Source organism: Vulpes vulpes, chromosome 1, assembly GCF_048418805.1.
Source record: "Vulpes vulpes isolate BD-2025 chromosome 1, VulVul3, whole genome shotgun sequence".
NCBI lineage: Eukaryota > Metazoa > Chordata > Mammalia > Carnivora > Canidae > Vulpes > Vulpes vulpes.
The window spans coordinates 87,571,350-87,594,710 of record NC_132780.1 but is presented as its reverse complement, the minus strand read 5'-3'; the positions used below and the strand labels follow the sequence as shown (position 1 = coordinate 87,594,710).

General features: G+C 37.7%; 1 protein-coding gene across 12 annotated transcripts in view; it reads left to right on the top strand.

Annotated features, from left to right (window-relative positions):
* Positions 1-15,379, top strand: part of ADGRG6 (adhesion G protein-coupled receptor G6) — a 138,227-nt gene extending 122,848 nt beyond the window's left edge. For 6 of the 12 annotated variants that reach the window (XM_072719674.1, XM_072719662.1, XM_025997928.2 and 3 more), the window contains 4 exons: positions 6,246-6,347; positions 6,954-7,106; positions 9,718-9,763; positions 12,488-15,379. In XM_072719674.1, coding sequence (XP_072575775.1) covers positions 6,246-6,347; positions 6,954-7,106; positions 9,718-9,731 — 269 coding nt within the window. In that variant the 3' untranslated portion in view covers positions 9,732-9,763; positions 12,488-15,379. The remainder of the gene's footprint in view (positions 1-6,245; positions 6,348-6,953; positions 7,107-9,717; positions 9,764-12,487) is intronic. The other 6 variants (XM_072719650.1, XM_072719631.1, XM_025997926.2 and 3 more) reach the window with 1 other exon arrangement.
* Positions 15,380-23,361: the final 7,982 nt, after the last annotated feature.

Sequence of the window (23,361 nt, the reverse complement as noted above, 5' to 3'; positions counted from 1 at the left end):
GAGAGTTGAAGACCCAATATTTGGGTTTTAATTTAATTTAATTTTTTTTCTCTACCAAGGCTTCTTGAAAGTGACCTTCTGGAGCTGACAAAGAATGACAATATGTGCTGCCCTGAATTTTCTGTACCGCTTTCATTTCTTTATCCAAGGGAAACTGTTCCTTGGCAATTTTTTTTAAACTTTTGATAATCAGGCTAAAGATCTGAGAACATCCCTTTGGTTACTCATTTTACATCTGCCCCAGAAAGCTGCAAATCTTTGCCAGAATCAACCAAAGAGAATGAGTCCCATGCGGGAGCCAAATTCCTAGCCAAAAGATTGAGGCTCAGAATTTTCTTTTCCTAAATACAGAATGAAATAAATAGCTTTTATAAAGACCAAGGTTAGACACAGCTCATAAAACCTACAGCAAACAGCGCCATTACTTAGAAGGAACCCCCCACCCCCAAACATGTGTCTTGAAAGTGTTCCCAGGTCAGTGAAAGGACCAGATATCAAAAACCAAATCCACTTCTTGATGAGAGTTTTCAGAATGTTTCTACTCCAAGTTTAGGTCTTTCTTGCAGGTATCCCTTCATTATATTTGCTGATCCAGCCTTGGCCTGCAATGTGCTTCCCCAAGAGGAATTGGGGTGGTGGAGTCCATTACCTTTTCCTCCCTAACAATGTCCATGGGCAGGCCCACCATCACACATTGCTTGCAACACCATCCTCCATCACAACTGAAAAAGTCATTTGTTTTAAATAAGAAAATTGCAAAATTTATGCAGAAGTAAGACATCTTAAATTCCCATATTGGTCTAAATTTTGTTTTTGTCTTTTTTTAAACGGAGCAGATCCCTCCGGTTAGTGAAAGATGGTGGTAAAAGGAAAGCAAGGGTGAGGGGTTTTGGGTGAGTAAAGGATCAGTTAGGAATCTATTCATTTAAAAATGGGTTTAAGTTTTTGTTTTTCTTCTTGTTCTAGCATGGAATCTGGGTTCATGCAGGTAAAATAAAGAATCAAGGCAGTTATCAAGCTGAAGAAACTATTGCTAAGGAACTTTGGCTTAGATTCATTAGAGTGGAAGGGCCATCATGAGCTCTGTTTTATGAGATATAAAGGTTTTGTGGAACTAGCACTAGCCTGTCAGGATGAAGTAAAGGTTTTAATTCTGATTCAATCTTTACGCCCATTTCAGCTTCCAACTTTTATGGGCAATGTTCCCTATTCCCTGGTCAGTTAACTAAGGCTGTAAGTCAATATGAAGAGTAAAGGCCAATTATCCTGGTCCCTGGTCACAGCTGAAAGCCCTTTCCAGAAAGCTAGAAGAGCCTGTTTTTCCAGGTGGTATGGAGATATCCTTTGAGGGGCCATGTGGTTGATAGGAAGATTCTCAAAGGGAAAACATTTGCTAGAAAGAGAGCATAGATGAGGATGAGAAATCAAACGGATTCCCTTGGATGTCAGTGTAGAACTCTAAAGTTCTGTGATTTTAGTTCTGCTTCTGGCAGCAAGACCTATAAATAAATGAGAGGGGGGAAAACTCTTCAAAATTGAAGAGGGAATAGCCCTGTTTTCTCACTTTAGCCTCCAAGTTTCCTTGGCTCTCCTGCTGCATTTTCTCCTCCTCCTTCCTGAAGTGTTTAGAATTTCTTTCCATACTGAGTATGTGCGTCTTTCCAGATGCACATACCTACCACATTTCCCACAGCTGAACTGTACAAGGGATGTTTTGTCCTGTAAGGATTTTGGTATAATATTTATTGCCAGACTAATTTAAATTCACTTGAAAGGGCTAGTTACTATGAATAGTAAAATAACCTATTATGAGAATCCTATTCTGATTTAAAATGGAAATGTATCCAATGGCTAAAGTAAATCAGCATAATAACTCGGCACTTAAGTATATATTAATTCCTAAGAATTCTAATTTCTCATGCCTGTGGTTTAATTTTGTCTCAGCATCACAGTTCATAGTGGGGACACAGGGGGTGACCTTTCAATGCCTGCTGCCATCACAGCAGTTTAGATGTTCAGATTTTAAATCTAATTTATATTCCAGTGTCTCTTGAACTTATTGGATGCCTATATATTTACTGGCACATATGGATGCTTAAAAATAGGCAATGTCATCTAATGCTGTGTAATTATCATTTAGAACAGCACTGCACAATCTAAAAAAAAAAATGTTTTATTAAGTCAGATTTATCTTATCTTTAACCTCCTCCTCTGTGATGGTGGTTAGCATCAGACTCTCAAAATAATGTACATTTTACCATTCCAGCAAGGGTGACAAAGTGAATCCCAGAACTGGTTTCTTCCCAGTGTCCTGAAAACACCAGCCATAACCTCTGAAGTATTTTTTCCTCTAGTAGATATGACATTTGTAAAAATTGCTGAGTGTAAGACAAAGGAGATAACATCTGGCAACTTTCCCCTTCTGCCCTCAACTAAAAGAAAAGCATCTGCTCAGTGTGAGGCCCTGTAGTGAGTGATGCTTGGGAAGGAAAGTTTCTAATTGAAGTTCGTAATCTCTCCCAGTTCTAATATGTGATTGTGTGAAACCCTGGCTTAAGAACACATGGCTACCTGTGTTTTCAGGTCTCAGACAAATACTCCCCAGAACAAATCCTGCAGATCTGTCCTGGTTCACAAAAACAGTAAACCTGAGGCAGGGCTCTGCTCTCTCCAATGGCACTCTCCTTCATCTGTAACTTGTGTGGAACTCTCCTCAGGCTTTCACGCCCTCTGCTCCCTTAACTCAGAAACTGCCACCACCTCATTGAAGCCTCAAAGAATCTGTTAACCAATTCAGATTATGTACATGCCTTGGTTCTTCACACTATCAGTTATACTAAAAGGCATGTTTACCTATTAAAGGGATTCTGTGTGTCAGCAAACTGCATAGGGAATTGGGGTTGGAGAGGTGGTAGGAAAGTTCTGAAAAGCCATCAGATTTAAACAGTCTGAGGGTGAGGGCTGAACCCAGTTATGTCTCCCTATTCCCTGGGAAGGTGGACAGCTGGCAGGTGCTGACTCTAGGGTTTGAATGTAAAGAAAACCTTCCTCCTCCTCTGGGATTGGTCATGCCTGAGCCAGCCCAGTCTGTAAGCATGTCTCCTCCCTCTTGCCCCTCTGGCCCAACCCCGCTCTCCTCCTCTTGCCCACTGCATAGGCACTTTCAGGAGCTGTGTGTGTGTGTGTGTGTGTCTGTGTGTATTTGCTTTCTGAATGACTGAAATTTGATTCATATTTATTAGAGCTTTCTTTTAAAATTAGAACTTTCCTGCTCTGATATCATTTCAGACAAATGACTAGGTCACTAGGCTATATTTCCTTCACAAATTGCTTTAAGAATACAGTATTATTAGTAGTAAATAACATAACAAATGAAACAATAGTTTTACTTATATAAATTTATAGAAGATGATCTCATAAAAATAATAAATTGGTAAATATTACCGATTACCAGTATTACTTCACTTAGGTCATCATATGTTTTATTTATACCTCTTAGAGATATATGTGTTTGCATTTCCCAGGTGTTTTTAAATAGGCTAGCTGTCTATTAAATCAGTGACCAGTGACCAGTGATAGCAATAGGAATTTGTAGAGCACTTCCTAGGGGTCAGGCACTCACTGATGATCAAAGAAGTCAATCCCAGAGAAAGAGAATCCTTCTCTGATCTGAGATCAGGGCCCATCCAGTAGCAATCCAGCATGCTTCTTTTCTAATAGTCCATAATGCAATTTATTCTGGAATAAAATTATGGGCATTTAGAGTTAAGATATTGAAACATAAAAACATATAAGTATAACCATAGACAAATTTTCTCAGTTTAACTATACACCTCAAAAGAGAGTGCTTTCAATACTTTGCCCCACTTTTCCAGTTAGACACACACTACAATGTAATTTATAGTTTTCTTGATGAATACTCCATATTCGAAAGGGACAAATAAGTCAACGTCCTTAAATGTACTGTAATATTTTTTACTTTTATGTCTTTCCATGCTAGATGCTTCACCTCATGAAAGCAATGATCATCTACCTTGCTTACCTTTGAATATGCAGGTCCTAAATCAACAATTCCTCTTGTTTAACACTGCTTTGTAGTCACTGAATGAGTTACCCTTTTTAGAAACTTCCCTTGTCCCCTACCCAAAGCTTTCTTAGGTTCAATTCAAGCCCTACATCCTCTAAAAGACCCTCCCTTATGTAGATACTCTGCTTAGTATAGTATATTATGTTGGCAGTACCTGGGCAACTAGCTTGTGTACTTTTTAGAAACTTTTGCCTTAAATATATTTTCATTATATTCTATGGCTCCTTAATTTGTATTCTACTCCAGTTTTTCATCCCTCATCCCCAAATACCTTTAACACATTAGAATATATATATAAGTATTCAGTTAACTCATGTAAATAGGTGAGCAGTTAATCATGCTTATTATTCATTCACTCAACATCCATGGAGTTCCTGCTTAGTTTCTGGTATCCTTCTGGAAAGGAGCAGTACAGCATTGGATGACAAACATCCCTGTGCTCTTGGAGCTTATTATCTCCTAGCAAAAGACTACCAGGTACTGATTAATGCTATGACAAAAGTACATGTAAAGGTGTGACTAGAGCCAAAACATAAAATGAAATAAACAGTTGGGTATGGCCTCCTTGAGGAGTTAACAATTAACCTAACACCAGAGTTACAGATAGGAAGCAGTTATGGAAAGATCAAAAAGAAGAGCCTTTGAAGTGGTATTGGGCAAGAATGAACTTGAGATGTTGGTTTGAGGGTAATGATGAAGAGGATGTCTATTTAGAACATTAGGGGTTTGAGGTGCTACAAAAGTAGAGATACAACCAATAAAGATGCCCTATATGTAGTATGGTTGACATCCTGGTAGTGGTGGTGGCAAGAGAAGGGAATGGGGGCAAATGTATAAATTAGCATATCACACTCATAGAACATGACTAGAGGAAATGAGTACCTTCTGGGATAATGTAGCCATAGAAAATACAGAAAGCCAGGGGCTGCCTGAGTGGCATAGTCAATTAAGCATACAATTCTTGGTTTTGGCTTAGTTTACAATCTTAGGATCAAAAGATTGAACCTCTCACTGGCCTCTGTGCTCAGCATGGAGTTTGCTTGAAATTCTGTCTCCTCCTCCCTCTGCCCTGCATGCTTATGCTCTCTTTCTGTCAAATAAATAGAAAGTTTAATTTTATTTATTTGAGAGAACCTGACATCATGACCTGAGCCAAAGACAGATGCTTAGTTGACTGAGCCACCTAGGCAACCATAAATAAATAAATATTAAAAAAAAAAAAAAGAAAAAAAAAGAAAAAGAAAGAAAGAAAGCCAGCCAGCCTCAACATTTAAAAGTAAAATGAGGAGGGGCATCTGAGTGGCTCAGTGTCTAACTCCAGACTTTGGCTCAGGTCTTGATATCAGGGTCATGATTTCAAGCTCTGTGTGGCATGGAGCCTAATTAAAAAAATTTAAAAAGATGTGCCTGGGCAGCTCAGTCAGTTAAACATCTGCCTTTGGCTCAGGTCATGATCTCAGGGTCCTGGGATTGAGCTCCACATGTCAAACTCTGTGCTCAGTAGGGAGTCTGCTTAAGTCTGTCCCTCTCCTTTTGCGCCTACCACCACTCATGCTCTCTGTCACTCTCTAAATAAATAAAATCTTAAACTAAAGCAGCCCAAGTAGAGTCACATGAATTTGCTGATTTTTGGCCATTTTTGACCTGCAAAAAAAAAACATTTTTTTTTCTATGGCCCAAACTTATAATAATATGCATACATAAAATAGTTTAGAATACACAAACTGCAATAGAGCTTATAGATATTTTAAGTTTTCTCTTTTTTTTCTAAGCTTTTTGAAATGCTTTCACAAAATTTTAATACAAACATATAGGACATATTAAATGCCTCTTAAACTGAATATTGCCCATTTCAGCTTAATCTTTAGGCCAAGTCATAATAATTCCTGAACAGAACAGGCAAAGACAGAATCAGATCTGTGTAATTATTCAAGTTTTATTTGAGTCTTTGTATTCTGTTCTAATGGGTTAAAACATCTAGTACATACTTCAAGATCCTTTAGGATGTTTGTTTCTTATGGACTCAGATGTTAAAAAACAAAACAAAATAAAACAATACCAAACCCCCCCAAACTTAAAATGAACCCATGTGTTTCACAAGATATATCTTTAAAAATATATCTATTGGCTTAAATGTTTATATTTTCTTTTGTTCCAGGCTTATTTATATTTATTTTCCACTGTGCTATGAAGGAGAATGTTCAGAAACAGTGGAGGCGGCATCTCTGCTGTGGTAGATTTCGGTTAGCAGACAACTCAGGTAAAGGGTGATGTTGGTAATTGGTTTTTATACCTAAGAGTGGTCAGAAAGGTTTGTCATTTGGTCTTCCATTGTCAGAGTTTCCCACTGGTAGCAGATTGTAAAGATGCATGTGAAGATGCTTAGTTGGAGTATTAGATTATTAGGATTGAAAGAGATCTGAGGACTCTGGACCTGAACTTTCGGTTCTACAGAGAAGCATGAATTCCAGCCAGGTGAAGCTAGTTGTCCAAGGTTTTATGTCTAACTTAACAACTCAGATATTCAGAGGTTCCACTATGCCACGTGCACCTTTCTACGCTCTTGAGGACCTCAATCACATTATGAGACAGACATTTTTCTCAGTACAAAAAAATACTTGAAGAATTACTTCTTTTGGCAGTGATTACTTCTCACCCTGACAAAATTAAAGTAGGATTTTAAACAATATGGGCAACAGGTCAAAGTTTGAAACTTATTTCTTCAGTTTATTATTCTTATGCCAATCTCTGCATGTAGAAAATGGAATGTTTGAGATAAATTACTTAAATAATGTGGTCATGGTTCTTCACAGTAGAACATAATGCCCCCTAAAAGACATTCATGGAGAGATGTTATTTCTTTCAGACTGGAGCAAGACAGCTACCAATATCATCAAGAAAAGTTCCGATAATTTAGGAAAATCTTTGTCCTCAAGTTCCATTGGATCCAACTCAACATACCTTACATCCAAATCTAAATCCAGCTCTACCACTTACTTCAAAAGGAATAGCCACACTGGTGAGTCATTCTGGAGGTGTTAAAGGTGTTCTCTGGTCCATTTCTCATCATCTTTTTATTACAATTGGCATACTATGAAGATTGAAGGATCACAGTGCCCATTAGGGTACTTATATTAGATTTATGAAAATCAAAATCTATTTGAAGACCTTATCCAACTTTTGTGAACATTTTGTCTTTTTTTAAGTTTTATAACCAAAATTGAACATTTTGTGAACATTTTATCTTTGAGTTTTAAAACCAAAACTGAATCTACATAGCCATAATATTATTAGCTTTCAATATTACTGTAACTTCATTTGGTTCAAACCATAGTTTTCTTTTCAAAAATATGATATTTAAAAAGTTATATTAAAAGAATATAGAAACTGAGGTACAATTATTAATACTACATATTTCCTATTTCATAACTTCTTTAAATGTTCATTGGCAAATTGACATGGGAACAGGTAAAAACACCATCCAGGACGTCTTACATTTAAGACTTAAGTCCTTAACCATTGGAAGTGTTATTACCAATTGCTCTTTAAATCACTGATAAAAAATGATAGAATATAGAGCATCATATTTGGAAAGTGGTACAGGATGGTGAGAAACACCATGTCTTTGTTCATCTTCTGGGTCTTCATGATATTTACAGTGACCACAGGTTCTAATACTGAGCATGTGTATGAACAGTGCTGAAAACACTGTGGAAATAAAGATTCTTTTGCAGTACTTGATAGCCAGTGAGTGGTGTGGAACATTGCAATCTTTTAATAATTTAAAAGGAAAATAGCAGAATTGCTATTTTGAAATACTAATTATACCTCAAGGAAACAGCTGTCAACACTTAACACCTAGCACTTTCCTAACTAAAGATGTTTCTAAAAGGATAATGGAAATAACTTAATTTTGAATTTGTCTAGTTATTAAACATAAGCAGAGGTGAATGACACTGAAGATATTCATATTTGGCTTTTTGCAAATAGGGAGTGTGTTGTGTAATGTATCTGTAGATGTTCACATTGCAAACACTTAAATTTTATATGACTTTTATATACATTTGAATCCTACATGTCCCTGCTTACATCACCATCTGTACCTTGCCACTGGAATGGCCACTGCCTGAGAGTCAAGGTAGCATTATGGAAAAATATTTAAGTGTTTAGAGAGTTTGTTATTTACAAAATTAATTAAAGAAATATCTGAAAACTTAGAGCACATGGTATAGCATTTCTAAGTTTCTTGGAGCAGAGGACATTTTTGAGAATCAAAAGAAGCTGTGGACTGTCTTCCAGGATAAGATGTAGCCTCTTAGTCCTGTACACAAACAGTTCTGCCTGAAGTTAAGAAGTCTGTGTATACCTTCTTTAAATACCTGTGTAAGAAAATTGGTAACAGATGTATAATCTGAGATATATTTTTCTACCTAATTGGTGGTTACCTGGAAGAAAATGTTTTACTTATGATGAATGTATTTTTCACTTTATTTAATCCCCTCAAAATGTGATACTTATGTGATCTCAATAGATGCAGAAAAAGCATTTGACAAAATGAAATATCCTTTCATGATAAAAACAAAGTAGGTTTTAGCAGGAATATACTTCAACGTAATAAAGGCTATGTATGAAAAATCCACTGGTAACATCATGCTCAGTGGTGAAAACTGAGAGCTTTTCCTCCAAGATCAGGAATAAGACAAGGATGTGCACTCTCACACTTTTATTCAACATAGTATTGGAAAACCTAGCCATAGCAATCAGACAAGAAAAAGAAAAGACATCTACATTGGGAAGGAAGAAATAAAACTTCCACTGTTTGCAGATGAAATATTATATTTAGAAAACCCTAAAGATTCCACCAAATGACTACTAGAAATGATAAATGAATTAAATAAAGTTGTAGGATACAAAATTAATATACTGGAATCTGTTGCATTTCTATACACTAACAATGAAGTAGAAGAAAGAGAAATTAAAACAATCCCATTTACAAGGAAAAAATTAGGTACTCATTTTGCCTCCCCTTCTAAAATGGAAATAGTTAGTGCATGGTACATCAATTGTGAATGAATAGGGATTAGACCAACCAAATTGTTTGCCTCTTAACACCGCTGAGAATAGCTAGCCAGAGAAGTGCCACTATTGAAAGTAGAGAGAAGGTAACAAGATAGATCATTTGTAACAGGGGCATTTTGGAAGTGTTAATGAAATATTTAGGCATATTAAGGTTCATGGGAAAATTGATCAAAAGATAAAAGGAAATACAGAACTGGAGGAGGTGCCAAAAAAAACCTTTGCTATTTCAAAGTATTGTCTATGTTTTTTTTTTTAAGGAATGCATTATTGTTTTTCTGTTTCTTATAACAAAACCTTTGGGGTTAAATGAGTTCTTGTCAACTAGCATAAGGATATAGTCAGCTATATGACATTATTTCTGTGACATAGTAACTTATGCTTTCCAATCAACTGATGCACAAATGATCTTTAGTTCCTTTGCCAGTTCTCAGTGGGACTGCTGGTGTACTTGGGTCCCTTAGAGTATGCAAAAAGTCACTACATATCATCATAGATATCTAGTTGGTTTATTTCTTGGAATTGATCTAGAAATTCATATGTTTATGGTGTAGATAATGTCTTCTAAGAGCATTCCTTCAGCAAAAGTGGACCATTCAGGTAAACTTTTATTACTTTTTTGAATGCATGAATTTTTTGCAAGGTAATAAAAGAATATTTGCATGGAATAAACTAAGACTCTTGCTGCACCAGCAAAATTGCTTGTTCTTTACAATACTTCTCAGCTAGCACAATGACATTCCTGCATTGAGCTGGAATTTCTGAAATTTCAAATGGTTGTGTGCTGTGCTGGCTCTTCTCTGCATGGGGGTGTCTGCAAGCTGCTCCTTCTAGGAAATGTACCATGCGCTGGAGTTAATGGGTCACATATCAGGTAAAACAATGAAAAAAAAAAAAAACTAGTACTTGAGAAGTCTGTTATAGAAGGGAGTGAAATTCTTTAATTTTCCACTGCTCTTACGAATTACTGGATATGTCATGGTACATTCATAGAAGTCATAAAAGAGACATTGTCAATTCCAAGCCTGCTTTTTGAAGATTTTTATCTGCTTGATATTTTAGCATAGGTCAAATAATAGTTCATTTCTCTAGCCCCTGGTTTTCAAACTTGCAGCTATAATCAAAATCTATATTGTTAATGATGTAATATCTAACCAGAGGACTGGAAATAGCGTATATGTTGAAATACAGCCCTTGTTCAGAATTCTACTTTATTGACTAAGAAGATCCAGAAAATTGGACCACATATTTGGAAAGAAGCTAGTCAAAATCTCTAAAAGGCACATGTCACTGGAAGTTGTCAATGAAGCAGAATGAGTGTATCCTTGAAGCTTCTTTGAGGATATGTGGATTTTCTAAAAACATCCAGAACAAGTTATTTGTTACTAATGTTTAAATCAATAGTGAAATCTCCAATAGAAAACCAATGGCTAGTGAATATATGAACTGAAGGAGGCACAGAATCAGCTTGCTGAGAGCTCAGTGGGGAGGGACATTTCTATGGTGACTCCCTAAGCCTTTTTTTTTTTTTTTTTTTACCAGTCCTGGGATATAACTGCTCTGCCATGCTTCAATCTGCCATTCTTCCCATGAATCATCTATTTTCTCCCTTTAGTATGGGGTAAACACACCATTTCCTCATTTAGCCTTCATATTATTTAGTCTCCCCCTGCAACACCAGACAGTAGTTGAACAATTTGAGTCATTTCCAAAGATGACAGATATAGTGATGATGGCTTTTACCAATTACTGATGGATTTTTCATGTTATGTCACATACTGGGTACAACTTAAAGCATAAAAATGCCTGCAAAGAACATTCGAAATTTAGAGCGATGATTCCTAGAAGTAATTTTTCATGATACATTTTTTGCCTCTTCCACAGTAAATAGAGAAGATACAATGTAGGGAACCAAATAAGTTGTAGGAGGTCACATTTGCTCCTTCATTGGTATGAAATCTCTGTTACTTTTAGGATAGAATTTTTCCCCAGAATGGGTTGGGAAGGGGAAGAGAATCAGTACTAATAAGATATTCATAAGGTACATGAAGATAGCCATATGTATTTGTGGATAATAGAACTAATAATGTGAGTTTCAGACTACTATCAGAATCAATTTTAGCAGGGTTTTGGATCTAGGGAAATAATATTTTAATACATGATATTAAGCATTAAATTACTAAATTGTATTCCCAAAACTAATATTACATTGTGTGTTAACTAACTGAAATTAAAATAAAAACATAAATAAATAAATAAATAAATAAATAAATAAATAAATAAATTCAGAACAGAGATGTATTTAGCAGTCCTTTATTACTATCAATTGTTCTGATATTATTGCTGTCAGCAATAACATCATTCTGAGGCTGTAACATAGATAATAAAAACACATGCTTACAATATTTGATAATTTTGATTTCTTTTTTTTTTTTTTTTTTTTTAATTTTTATTTATTTATGATAGTCACAGAGAGATAGAGAGAGAGGCAGAGACACAGGCAGAGGGAGAAGCAGGCTCCATGCACCGGGAGCCCGACGTGGGATTCGATCCCGGGTCTCCAGGATCGCGCCCTGGGCCAAAGGCAGGCGCCAAACCACTGCGCCACCCAGGGATCCCGATAATTTTGATTTCTATAATTTAAAAATAATTAAGAAAAGATACCTGTTTGTATCTTCCATTCATTTTAGAAGTTAAAAACTATGGTAAAATGTGTTCAAAATACCCTTTCATGTTTGTTTTCATTCACTTCAGTCTCCAAAATCTCTTAGGTTATATGTTATAAAAATTTTTATTATGAAAAGTGGCAAACATATAAAAAGCAGAGAGGATGGTGTAATGAGGCCTCTTGTACCTATCAACTCATGGTCACCTACCCATTTTCCCCTCCTTGTATTATTTTGAAATCATATCTTAGACTTTAAACATTTCTTGCATAGATGTTTTGGCATCTTTTACTTTATTTGCTATATATATTCTGTCCCTGCTTCTTTTGAGTTACTTGCCACATATATTTTTGTGGCAATTTTCTGGTTATTCTCTTCATTGACTCTTTAAAAAATATTACTTAACAGGAACATTTCTTGAAACAAATTCCAACACACATTACTAGAAGGCAAGTTAGCATTCATTCGTGCATAGGAATGTACTTTGAAGATGAAACGCAGGAAATTGTAGTGCTGCCTACTACCTAACTTTAGAAAGAACCAGGGCTTCATTTCCTTTGTGTATTTCTTTAATGTGCAAAATAGTATCCAGTTTGATGGCCCTTAGGCATGTCCCCTGCTCATCTTGCAGCCTAATTTCTGATATCATTTCTTGCAGACAATACTTCCATGGACAAATCCTCATCAAAATTGACCCATGCTGATGGAGAACAAACCTCAATCATCCCTGTCCACCAGGTCATTGATAAGGTCAAGGGTTACTGCAATGCTCATTCAGATAACTTCTATAAAAATATCATCATGTCAGACACCTTCAGCCATAGCACAAAGTTTTAACGTGTTTAGTATACAAAAGAATCAGTCTGCGGAAACATGAAGACCTGCAAGCAGTGAAAACCATGACTAGCTCACGTGAATGTGCTATGATCTAGGTAACTGTATGTACATGTATGAGGAATGTATTTTGTTAAGAAGGCTTTTGTGAATTTTTTTTTAAATCTGTTTTTTAAACAGTGTATTTCTTCCATGGGGGAGTTTTGATCATCACTAAAACTTTAGTACTGAGAACAACATGACCCAGTAGCCACGGGGATATGATTTTTTAAAATATATGATTGGATCAGACTAATGAGAATTCAAGGAGGTGGGGGATATTAATGGACAGGGAGAGGCAGAGCTAGGACAAGCATCATTTAGCACTCATTCACGCCCCACTGTTAGGTTTTGGTATAGCCATTTGCTATTTCATCTTTCTCAACAATGTAAAACATAGGAATTGTCATAACTAGATGACCACAAGTCCCTTCTCAGTGCTAGTTTCTATGAATGCAGTAGCATTTCTTTTTCCATAAATTTTCAACCACAGATGCAAAAGAATGCTTAATGTCTGACCCAAAGATTAGAAAGGAATTCTCTCTTATTATACTGTATGTTTAACCTTCAGACATCAATATTGCTTAAGAAAGAATTTCCAATATTTTGACCCTGCTAATACGAGGCCCTGTAAGTTTGTACTGTTTCAGCCATCCTACTCAAGATATAAGGTTTAAGCATCATCATTAATTAGAATTTAACCCATACATTTGATGAAGTAAAATGTTGAGATTCCATTAGTGTGGATTTCCCATTACTTGTTGAAGAATAAATCCCTTAGACCTCCCGTTTTGCTCCTCTACCATCTGTTGAGCCCACAGACTTATGAGATGAATGAGGTTTTCCATTAGGCATACTGTGCATAATAGTCTCTCCCTTTTAGAAGAACAATCATTGAGACTCTATAGCCCTTTCCTTGCTCTAGAGACTTTAAGTCATCTCCATTTGCACAATTGGAAAGCCTCTAACTTCCTTTTTAAGTGTCTTGTTCCAAAGAATATAAACTGAGACATATGGGTGACTTGTCATAATCAAAATAATTTATAAACACATGAGGCTGCAATTGCTAGTCTAAAAACTATTTGTATTAAGTCCTCTGATTATAAAAAGCCAGAGGAGGTCTGGCAAGATAGATGGTGTGTTATTTATGGATTAGGTTTCTGCATAGAAGGCATGCATATTAAGAAGTTTACCTAATTTTCAAACTACCATAAGTGATGTGCATGCTTGTGAATGTATTGGAGATGACATTTAAATTATTCTTAAATGATAGAGTTGTATCTAGGTCCTTAGAAATTGGTCTCAGTACATGTTGTACCTTTACCTGTACTCTGGGTTATCTGAGAAGTATCAGGTTCTGGGAGATAGTAGCCTAAGTGACGAAAAGATAAGACATTCTGGCAGCATCAGTCTGCTTAAAGGCAGAAGCCAGACTGAGCACCTGGCAACCTTTTTCTCCACTCAAAAAGCAGGTAGCTCTCAGTCTGAGACCTAGAAGAGCTTTCAGGCTATGCAGCATCCAGGGGCCTCCCACCTTTTGCTGATCTTGGGTCATGAAGCTATTTGGCAGACTTGAATGGATGATGAGATAATATGGTGGTGGGTTTTTATGACTATTTCATTTTGCAGCAGCCTGGAACAGTCCTGGGAGACATGAGCATTGCTCAGCTTTCACTTTCATAGTGTATATAGTAGGAAAGGAGAGTAAATCTCAAGGTCACTAAAATTCGCTACAGTAGAGCCAAATCCTTTTCTATAGCCGTATTAATAACAGGCTCTTATTCTGGCAGAGGTTGCATGTAGATGAAAATTAATCTTAGTCACTGAATCTTCATATACTTTGCCCGCAGCCTTAGAGATTCATGAGAGAATTTCATTAGCTCTCTAATGTGAAATTTCTACCCAAAGTGCATATTTAGTTAATAGTATTGACGAGATAACTTCCAAAATGGCTTTCATTTCTACTCCTATTCATTCAGATCTGGGAAAACATTTTCTTCTTTTCACCACTGACAACAATGTCAACTCCACTTTTAAAATTTCCAGTAATCAGGTAAGGTGAAATGAAGAAACAGCTGAATAAAAACATTTGTAGATGGATTTAAAAGCCTGAACCAGATCCACCCTCAGCTCCAAGCATGGGCTTCTCACCTTCATTGGGTTCCTTCAGAAAAGAATTGCAGGAATTTAGCTATAGAGCCAAAATTTAGTTTAGCCTAACCTTGAGAATAATAGCAGATCATATGCCCTGTTTTTTTTTTTTCCTTCTTCTTGGTCCTTTTTTAAAACTACATTGTGTTAGCCTAGGATCCTGAGATATTTCTCTTCCTGTCATCATTCCCTGCATTGTGAAGCTTTTCTTTGTCCATTGTTGGCATAGACTCTTTTGTACATATTTATTTATTTGTGTTTATAAATGCCAGCTTGTTTCATATCTTAGCTCTATATTGCCTGGATTTGTTATTTTAATTAACTTTCTGTCAGAGAGACTGTATATATTTTTTTCCTAAATACTTTGTGAAATAGTTTTCTGTAGCAATATCTTTGAATATGATGAATAAAAGTGACTGTGAGTGCAAATTAGAATTAGTAGTAAGAAGCTACTATAGCTGATTTGCCATTTTACTTAAATGGAAAATGTTTTTCAAATAAATACTTACGTTGTTCGTGTTCCAAATTATTCAATTCCTTTATGAGTGAGTGTTTTTATTTCTGACTCTTGAATAGGAAAAGATCCTTTGACAACTGGAAAATAACTTGCCACCAATTAAGCTAGTGACATGGTGCTACTTTGCCAAAACACTAGGAATGAATATATTACAAAGATCCAGCTCACTAGGAATTAATACATTTTGAAGTTCTTGGATTTTCTTAAAATGACTGATGTGAAGCCAAGCTCTATGGAAGATTAGAAGTAATATAGGTTCCCTTGTGAGGAGGTCTTCAGCATCTCAAAAAGGGAACCAAATCAGTAATATATGGAGTTAGGTCCTGAGATGTTTTCTCACATTTATAGTTGCTGTTTTCATTGTGGGAAACTTAGAAAATTACAGAAGTTAGCCAACTTCACTTGCATGATTAGAACAGAACCTCCCCACATCCCTTTGGTGTGGTTATTTAGGATAACTCTTTTCTTCAGAGAGCCAAGGCCAATTTGGCTGACAGCCTTACTCAGTGCTAAGTTGTGAGGAGTGTTGGCTGGTCACTGCGAAATTAGAAGGTCTTCTGAGCCAATGTTCACAACTCTGGGCCAAGCCATGTTAAGAAAACAGGCAAGAGGTTGCTTCAGATTCATCTCCAGTCACATACAAGCAGGTTACTTCAGAAAGCCTAAGGAGCAACTGGCGAGTGGACAGGAAACCCTGATTTGATTCGCTGCCTGACCTATGTTTGTAACATTGTGAAATCTGGAGGAATTAGGCTTTACACATACAATATTTTGGAAGCATCTCTGTGTTAGCAGTTGAGTAACATTCTACTTTTCTTCTATAAAAGCATTTAAGACCTCTCCTGCTCTCCCTCCGGCCCACACCTTCCTTTCTTCCCATCTGCTCTCCTGCTCTTCCTTCCTTCCTTACTCCCCTCTTTATTTTAAGGAAGAATCCTTAAAGTAACAGTTTTCTTTTCCTGCCTCCCTAGAGAAAAATAAGAATAAATTTGAAATATTCAGGTGTTTGCATTTATATTCTACAGCCTGTCGAAACAAAAAATGGGGAAAAAATGACAGGTTTTATTGCCAAGGGCAGCCTCAGCCCAAATTGGGCATTGGACTCGATAGAAAAAACAAAACAAAACGAAACAAATCTATAAACACACTTGAGCATGAGCTACTTTTTTGCTCTCTCTTCTAATTTTCTGCGGAGTCGTAGGAAAGGGCAGCGTTGCTATTCTAATCTTCGATTTGGGAGAATTGTTGATTAAGATGGTTAAGCTACCTGCTGTGGCTACAGAGGAAGTGAGAGTGGGTTCAAACCTACATCCATTGGACTCTGGGTTCACTCTTCTACATCAGAGTGCCTAGTGATCCCCTTTAAAAAACATGCATCCTCATGAAAGCAGGCATTCCAAGGACAGCATCCATGTCATGAGATCCAGTGAAAGCTTCTAGAACTGCGGACAGAAGCTTTGGGCCAGCAATATATTAGTGACGTTGTGGTCTTTGAAGTTCCAAGAGATTCTGATGGGCTTCGCCTGAGAGTAAGGAAAGTCTGTCCAGGCTTGGCAGTTGGAAAGTCCAGGGCAGTTAGCAGAACACAGCTGAGGGAGGCTTGACCATGGGGTGTGGGAGCAGGAAGAGAGGCTGAGTCCAGGTCACAAATGTAAGAGATTAGTGTCTGGCCGGGGCAGGCACAAGGGACGCATACAGGCTCTAGGTGGGGAAGGAACTGAATCCTTGCTACAAGGGGACTTTAGGACAGTGACCATTGAAGGACAATTAGAAGGCAGAGGGCCTGGACTTGGAGAGAAGAATGAGGAGGCCTTTGGAGAAGTTGACAGAAGAGTGAAGCATGAAGCAATTCAAGGGATGGTGTCTGGGCTCAAGGCCCTGGGAGGGAAGTTGCCTGCCACTAGCTTCCAAAGTGGCAGCCAGCCCACGTTTACTAGGTACCAGCTCACTGTACTTAGAACAGCAGTGACTCCCCAGGTGTCCCAGATGCCATGGAGTTAGAGGAGCTAAGAAACAGCCCCTCAAGAAAAAAAAAAAAAAAGCTGCTTATGTCAAGAAATGTGGCCAAAGTGGGGAGAAGAAAGGGTGATCTTGTTTAAAGGAGAACGTTGATCCTTGAACAACATGGGTTTGAAATGCACAGATCCATGTACAAGTGGATTGTTTTTGATAAATACAGTAAGCACTGCAAATTATTTGTCTTCCTTATAATTTTCTTAATAACATTCTCTTTTTTTTCAGCTTATTTTATTATAAGAATACATACAGACATACAAACTATGTATTAATAAGGCTTCTGGTCAACAGTAGGTAAGTTTTGGGGGAGTCCCAGCTTACACTGGATTGTCAGATATGTGGGGGTAGGCACCCCTAATGCTGTGTTGTTCAAGGGTCAACTGTATAAACGTAAAGGAAAGTTGTCTTACAGAGTTTTGTTTCTTGTTTGTGAATGGAATGCAAAGGCCTTTTTGAAGGCAAAAAGAAAGGCAGCAGAAGAATTGATGCTCTATGTGGAGGTGAGAGAGTAAGAACTGTACGGTGGGGCCGGCCTTGGCAAAGGGAAGAGGCACCATGCCCTTTAGGGGTGGAAAGATGGTTATTACATGAGACAAGGAGGGATGACCAGACAGAGAGTAAGGAAAGCTTGCTGAGTTTCCTGAGTTTTATCATTCAAAATAATTAGAGCCTCATTTCACCTGCTGAGTATCATAACAGAGGTGGTTTAAAAAGATTTGGAACAACCTTACAGGGAATCTCCGGCTAATTTACATTAAATAAGAAATAAGCGGTGTTTGCCCTTAGAGTAGGCTTAACAAGTATGTTCCCCAAATCATCTCTTTAAAATATTTGTATTTGGTATGTTTTGAAAAGCTAGTTTAGTTCAAGGTCATAACCAAACACTTAATATTCTAAATTCTCAAACCTTAATGATTAAGGATTTATTTTAAACATTTATGAATAATTGGATGATGAATAACTTCAGACATATCCCCAAAATCTTTTGAATCTTTCAAATGACATCTTCTGGTTGGCTTGACTTATTTTCATTCTGAATTGGCTTAAGTGATTTTTATAAATTCAAGATGCCAGTGAGAATAAAACATTTGATATTCATGTAATATACATTTTAATATTAATATTTATAGTGTCTAGTTGCACTGCATCAGAAAATAACAATGCAAAAGAAAGACCTCTAGAGCACTGCAGTATTTTCCTGCTTCATCATCCTGAAGCTCAATCAATCAAGAATACTAAGTGACTACAACCCTATAACCTTCCTACTAGGAATTTGCTGGCCAGAATGAATAGATATGACATGAAACCATTTTAACTCAAAAAATAATGTTTATCTGTAAAGATCTGAGATGTAATCGCTACTGCCAAATTAAAGCTAATGGATTGTCTTCCATAACACAATAGCAATAAATATAAAGTGCCCGCATAAATTGGCACATTGTTTTTTAAAATTTCATACATCTATGGCCTTTCTAGTGAATGAAGTTAATATTAAAATCATCATTTTCATAGGCGATAGCCTATTGCTAGCCACATAATAGGTGCTTAGTTTTAACGTTTATTGAATTAAGTTGAAATTCATATGTAGTTTTCTGGGTCCATTTGCATTTTTTATTTTGGAAAAGTAGATCTCCAAAGTATCTTGGATTTTGGTGGATTTGCAAGAACATAGATTAGGAATACAAATTAAGGGGAGAGTATTAGCATTAAGCTAATTATTGTATGTCACCTTATATGATACAGGCAAGTGTGATAAGAATTTTAAAAATCATGTATTCACTCAATCCTTTTTTAATAGTATTGGAAAAGGAATTAGGTTCAACTCAAGTCTGAGATTAAAAAATACGTAAACCTGCTTTTGAACAGTTGTCTTGAGAACTGTTTAATGGCTCAAACTAACTTCAATATTAGGGAATTTAATGTAAGAGCAGCCACACTTGTAGCCAGACTTTGAGGAATCTGGGACCACAGGATGATGGTCTTGGACATCAAGCAATTTCTTTGTGATGCTATACTTGTTTGTTTTGTTTATAAGACTTCATTTTTTTGGTTCACAGCAATATTGAGAAGGACGTAGAGTTTCCCGATCCACCCCTGCCCCTACTCTGACTCAGCCTCCCCCACTGTCACTATCCCCCACCAGAGTGGTACATTTATTACAATTGATGGCCTTCTACTGACACATCATTATCACCCAAAGACCATAGTTCACCTTAGGACTGACTTCGATGGTACACACTCCAGGGATTTGGACAAGCGTCTAGGGGCATGTGTCCATCACACAGAGTATTTTTCACTCCTAAAAATTCACTGTGCTCTGCCTCTTCATCTCTTCCTCCCCCTAACACCTGGCAACCACCGATCATTTCACTTTTTCCAAAGTGTTATCTAGTTGGGATCATACAGTATATAGAGCCTTTTCAGATTGGCTTCTTTCACTTTGTAACGTGCATTTAAAGTTCCTCTTTGTCTTATGGGATCCCTGGGTGGCGCAGCGGTTTGGCGCCTGCCTTTGGCCCAGGGCGCGATCCTGGAGACCCGGGATCGAATCCCACATCGGGCTCCTGGTGCATGGAGCCTGCTTCTCCCTCTGCCTGTGTCTCTGCCTCTCTCTCTCTCTGTGACTATCATAAATAAAAAAAAATTAAAAAAAAAAATTAAAGTTCCTCTTTGTCTTTTAATGGCTTGATAATTCATTTCTTTTTAGCACTGTATAATAATTTATTGCATGGATGTACCACAGTGTATTTATAGATTCACCTACTCAAGGTCATCTTGGTTACTTCCAACTTTTGGCAATTATTTTTTTAAATTTTCTTTATTTGAAACACCACAAGTGGGGAGGGGGCAAAGGGAGAGAGAGAGATTGGAGCAGGGAGCCCTACGTGGGGCTCCCTCCCAGGACCCCGGGATCATGACCTGAGCCGAAAGCAGACACTTAACCGACTGAACCACCCAGGTGCCCCAAGTTTGGGCAATGATAACTAAAGGTGCTATAAATATCCATGTGCAGGTTTTTGTGTGGACATAAGTTTTCCACTCTTTTGGATAAATACCAAGAAGGACAATGGCTGGATTGTATGGTGAGACTGTTTAGTTTTGTAAGAAACCACCTGATAGTCTACAAAGTAGTGAAGTGATGGTGTTTCATCATTGCATGTTGCTCTATACCTGCTGTAGACTCACCTCCTCTCAAGGCCTCATAGCTGTGTTTTAAGTGAGGTCTGATATTACCATTGTACCGATCTGGCCTCAATCCTAAACATGATTTTACATCTCTGGTTCCCAATACCATATAACCTTGGTTTCAATATCTCTTCATTTAAATTTTTGAGAAAGAGCCCGTGATTGGACTAAGAAGAACAAACTTCCAGTTGCAAATAAATAAGTTATAGGGATGAAAAGCACAGCATAGGAAACATAGTCTATAATATTGTAAGAACATTGTATGGTGACAAAGGGTAGCTATACTTATCAAACATAGTATAATGTATAGAATTGTCGAGTCACTATTATAGACCTGAAACTAATACAACATTGTCAGCAATACTTCAATAATAATCATTCTAGGATGAGAACCTTGCAAAATCAGAAAAAAATTTTTTAAAAAGGCCCTGGTTGACCCGGCTTTATTCAAGTGTGTATACCTTGTCCAAGAACACGATATGACATGGCTGGCTCACCAATCAACAGAAGCTGTGGAAGGGGGGAGAGACAAACTCGATAATTCAGACAGGATTCGAAAGATTCGGTTAGACTAAGTGGATTATGGGGAAAAAGGTGATTTATTACTAGTTCACTGGGTCAGCTTGGGTCATCCAGGAGGCAGGATAGATTTAGAAACTCAAGCAATTTACTGGGAATAACACCTGTGAAAGAGGAAGGAGCCAGTGAAAGAGCAAGAGGAGGCAGGTGTCACACTCATTTGAGAAGCATGGGAGGGAGGAGGATGGTGTAGGAAGAGCCTCAGAGTGCAGCCCAACTCTGAGGAAGTCCCTGGCTGCCCAGCAGGGCTCCAGCACAGGGACCTCTCATCCCTGAGTGCATGTCTGGTGGACATGCTGCCCCCCCCACCCCCCCGACTTCTGCTGCACTCAGCTATTGGTTGGGACTGTTTAGGAAGAGGCTGCCTTCACTTGTACACAGGCAGACAGGGCACAGACCTCGGAGGCACTGTATCTGGAGGCCATTAGCTGACTCCACTCCTTGCAGAGTCCTTTCTCTTTTGACGGATCCAAGTGGCATGCCCCGGTGGGCACCCCTCCCAATTCACAGAAATACAAAACGGCTGGGCAGTGTGCCTTCGAGGCTGTGTAGCCAGGAGCCTGGCAGAGTCACCCTGATGGATTGTCACCAGGCACCTTCCAAGGGCTGCTGAGCACAGGGCCAACAACACCAAGCACAGGACACCATTGAGCAGTATCTTCAGCAGTGACTTACAGAGAAGAGATTTTGAAAATACAAAGTGAGGTTTAGAGATTAACTGTGACTACTATATTTTTCTCTATGTTTAATGTGTAAAATCAAGAGATGTTTAGGAAGTATGCTGAAATGAGCATTTGACAATTAATTTTTAGTTCCAGGGATCCCTGGGTGCCGCAGCGGTTTGGCACCTGCCTTTGGCCCAGGGCATGATCCTGGAGACCCGGGATCGAATCCCACGTCGGGCTCCCGGTGCATGGAGCCTGCTTCTCCCTCTGCCTGTGTCTCTGCCTCTCTCTCTCTCTCTCTGTGACTATCATAAATAATAAATTAAAAAAAATTTTTAGTTCCATTTGTAAATTCATCAGTTCCCTTGCGTGTCTGTCAGGTTGCTGAGAGAACAGTGGTAATTTGGCTAACAAAAATCCAATATTTTTTAGAGTTGCTTTGTGGGAGCTTCTGGCAAACATTTTATTGTTCCGGTTAACTTGTTGCAATGAGTGAAAAGTGTGAGATCCCAAAAGCTCATTAGCCTGAGTTCTATTACTATCCATCTAGCAGTTTCTACAAGAAAATCATGTTACAGCCTCCAGTAAGGATGGCAAGCTATGATGCTGGTAACTAGTAAGGATAAGAACTAGAGACTACAGTATTTTTTGAGGTTTAGAAAGGTGTATTTATCCCATTATGCTAAAGCCAACAGTTTTTTTCACTCTGGAAGGAATCATATAATGTAGAGGAAATGTCATAAGTTTAATTTTTAGGAAATATTTACTCTTCTAGCAATGGTCTATGCTGTGTGACTTTAGTATACCACCTGTCTGCTGTGGGCCTCAGTTTGGTAAATAAAAAAGGCTGATTAAGAGCTCAAATATTTTCAGCACTAGAATTTTATAGTTTCCTTTAACTTCTTTAAATATAAAAATTCTCATGTTTTCCATTTAAAAACAATCCAAAGAGCCAAAAACTAATCATCATCCGAGACATCTGATCTTCCTCAATCTGGATTTTTTAAGGGAATACATGTATTCTGTCTTTTTATTTTCAAAATAAATGCCTTTTCTGTATGCACACTTTAATATTTTCAGGGCACTAATGAAATCTTTAGGGATTAAATTAGTAGGAAGATTCACTTTCAAATACAAAGGAGAAGATGGCCCAGTGGCAAGTCAGTACTCATGTGAAAATCAGAGATAAAACCCCAGGTTTCTTTGAACAAATCTGTGGAATTAATGATCCCTCCCCAATACAGTTACAAAAAAATCCTGTTTCTCCTCCCCAGCAGTGTTACAACAATGTACACAGCCATAGGGGAAATGGAGAAAACAGATCAGCTGGAAATACAAAGACAGCAAACAAAACAGATTTGCCAGTTGCCAAGAATTGTCCTCAGATGTGCAATACAGGATCTCCTGCTGGGTGAGTGAGAAGGCAAAACCAATAGGTTCCGTTTAATAAATACACATGGACATGCCCCACAGCCTAGAGGAGCATCTTTCATTTGCCCCCGGACACCGAGGCCAGGTCTTCATTCCTTTTTTTTTTTAATATTT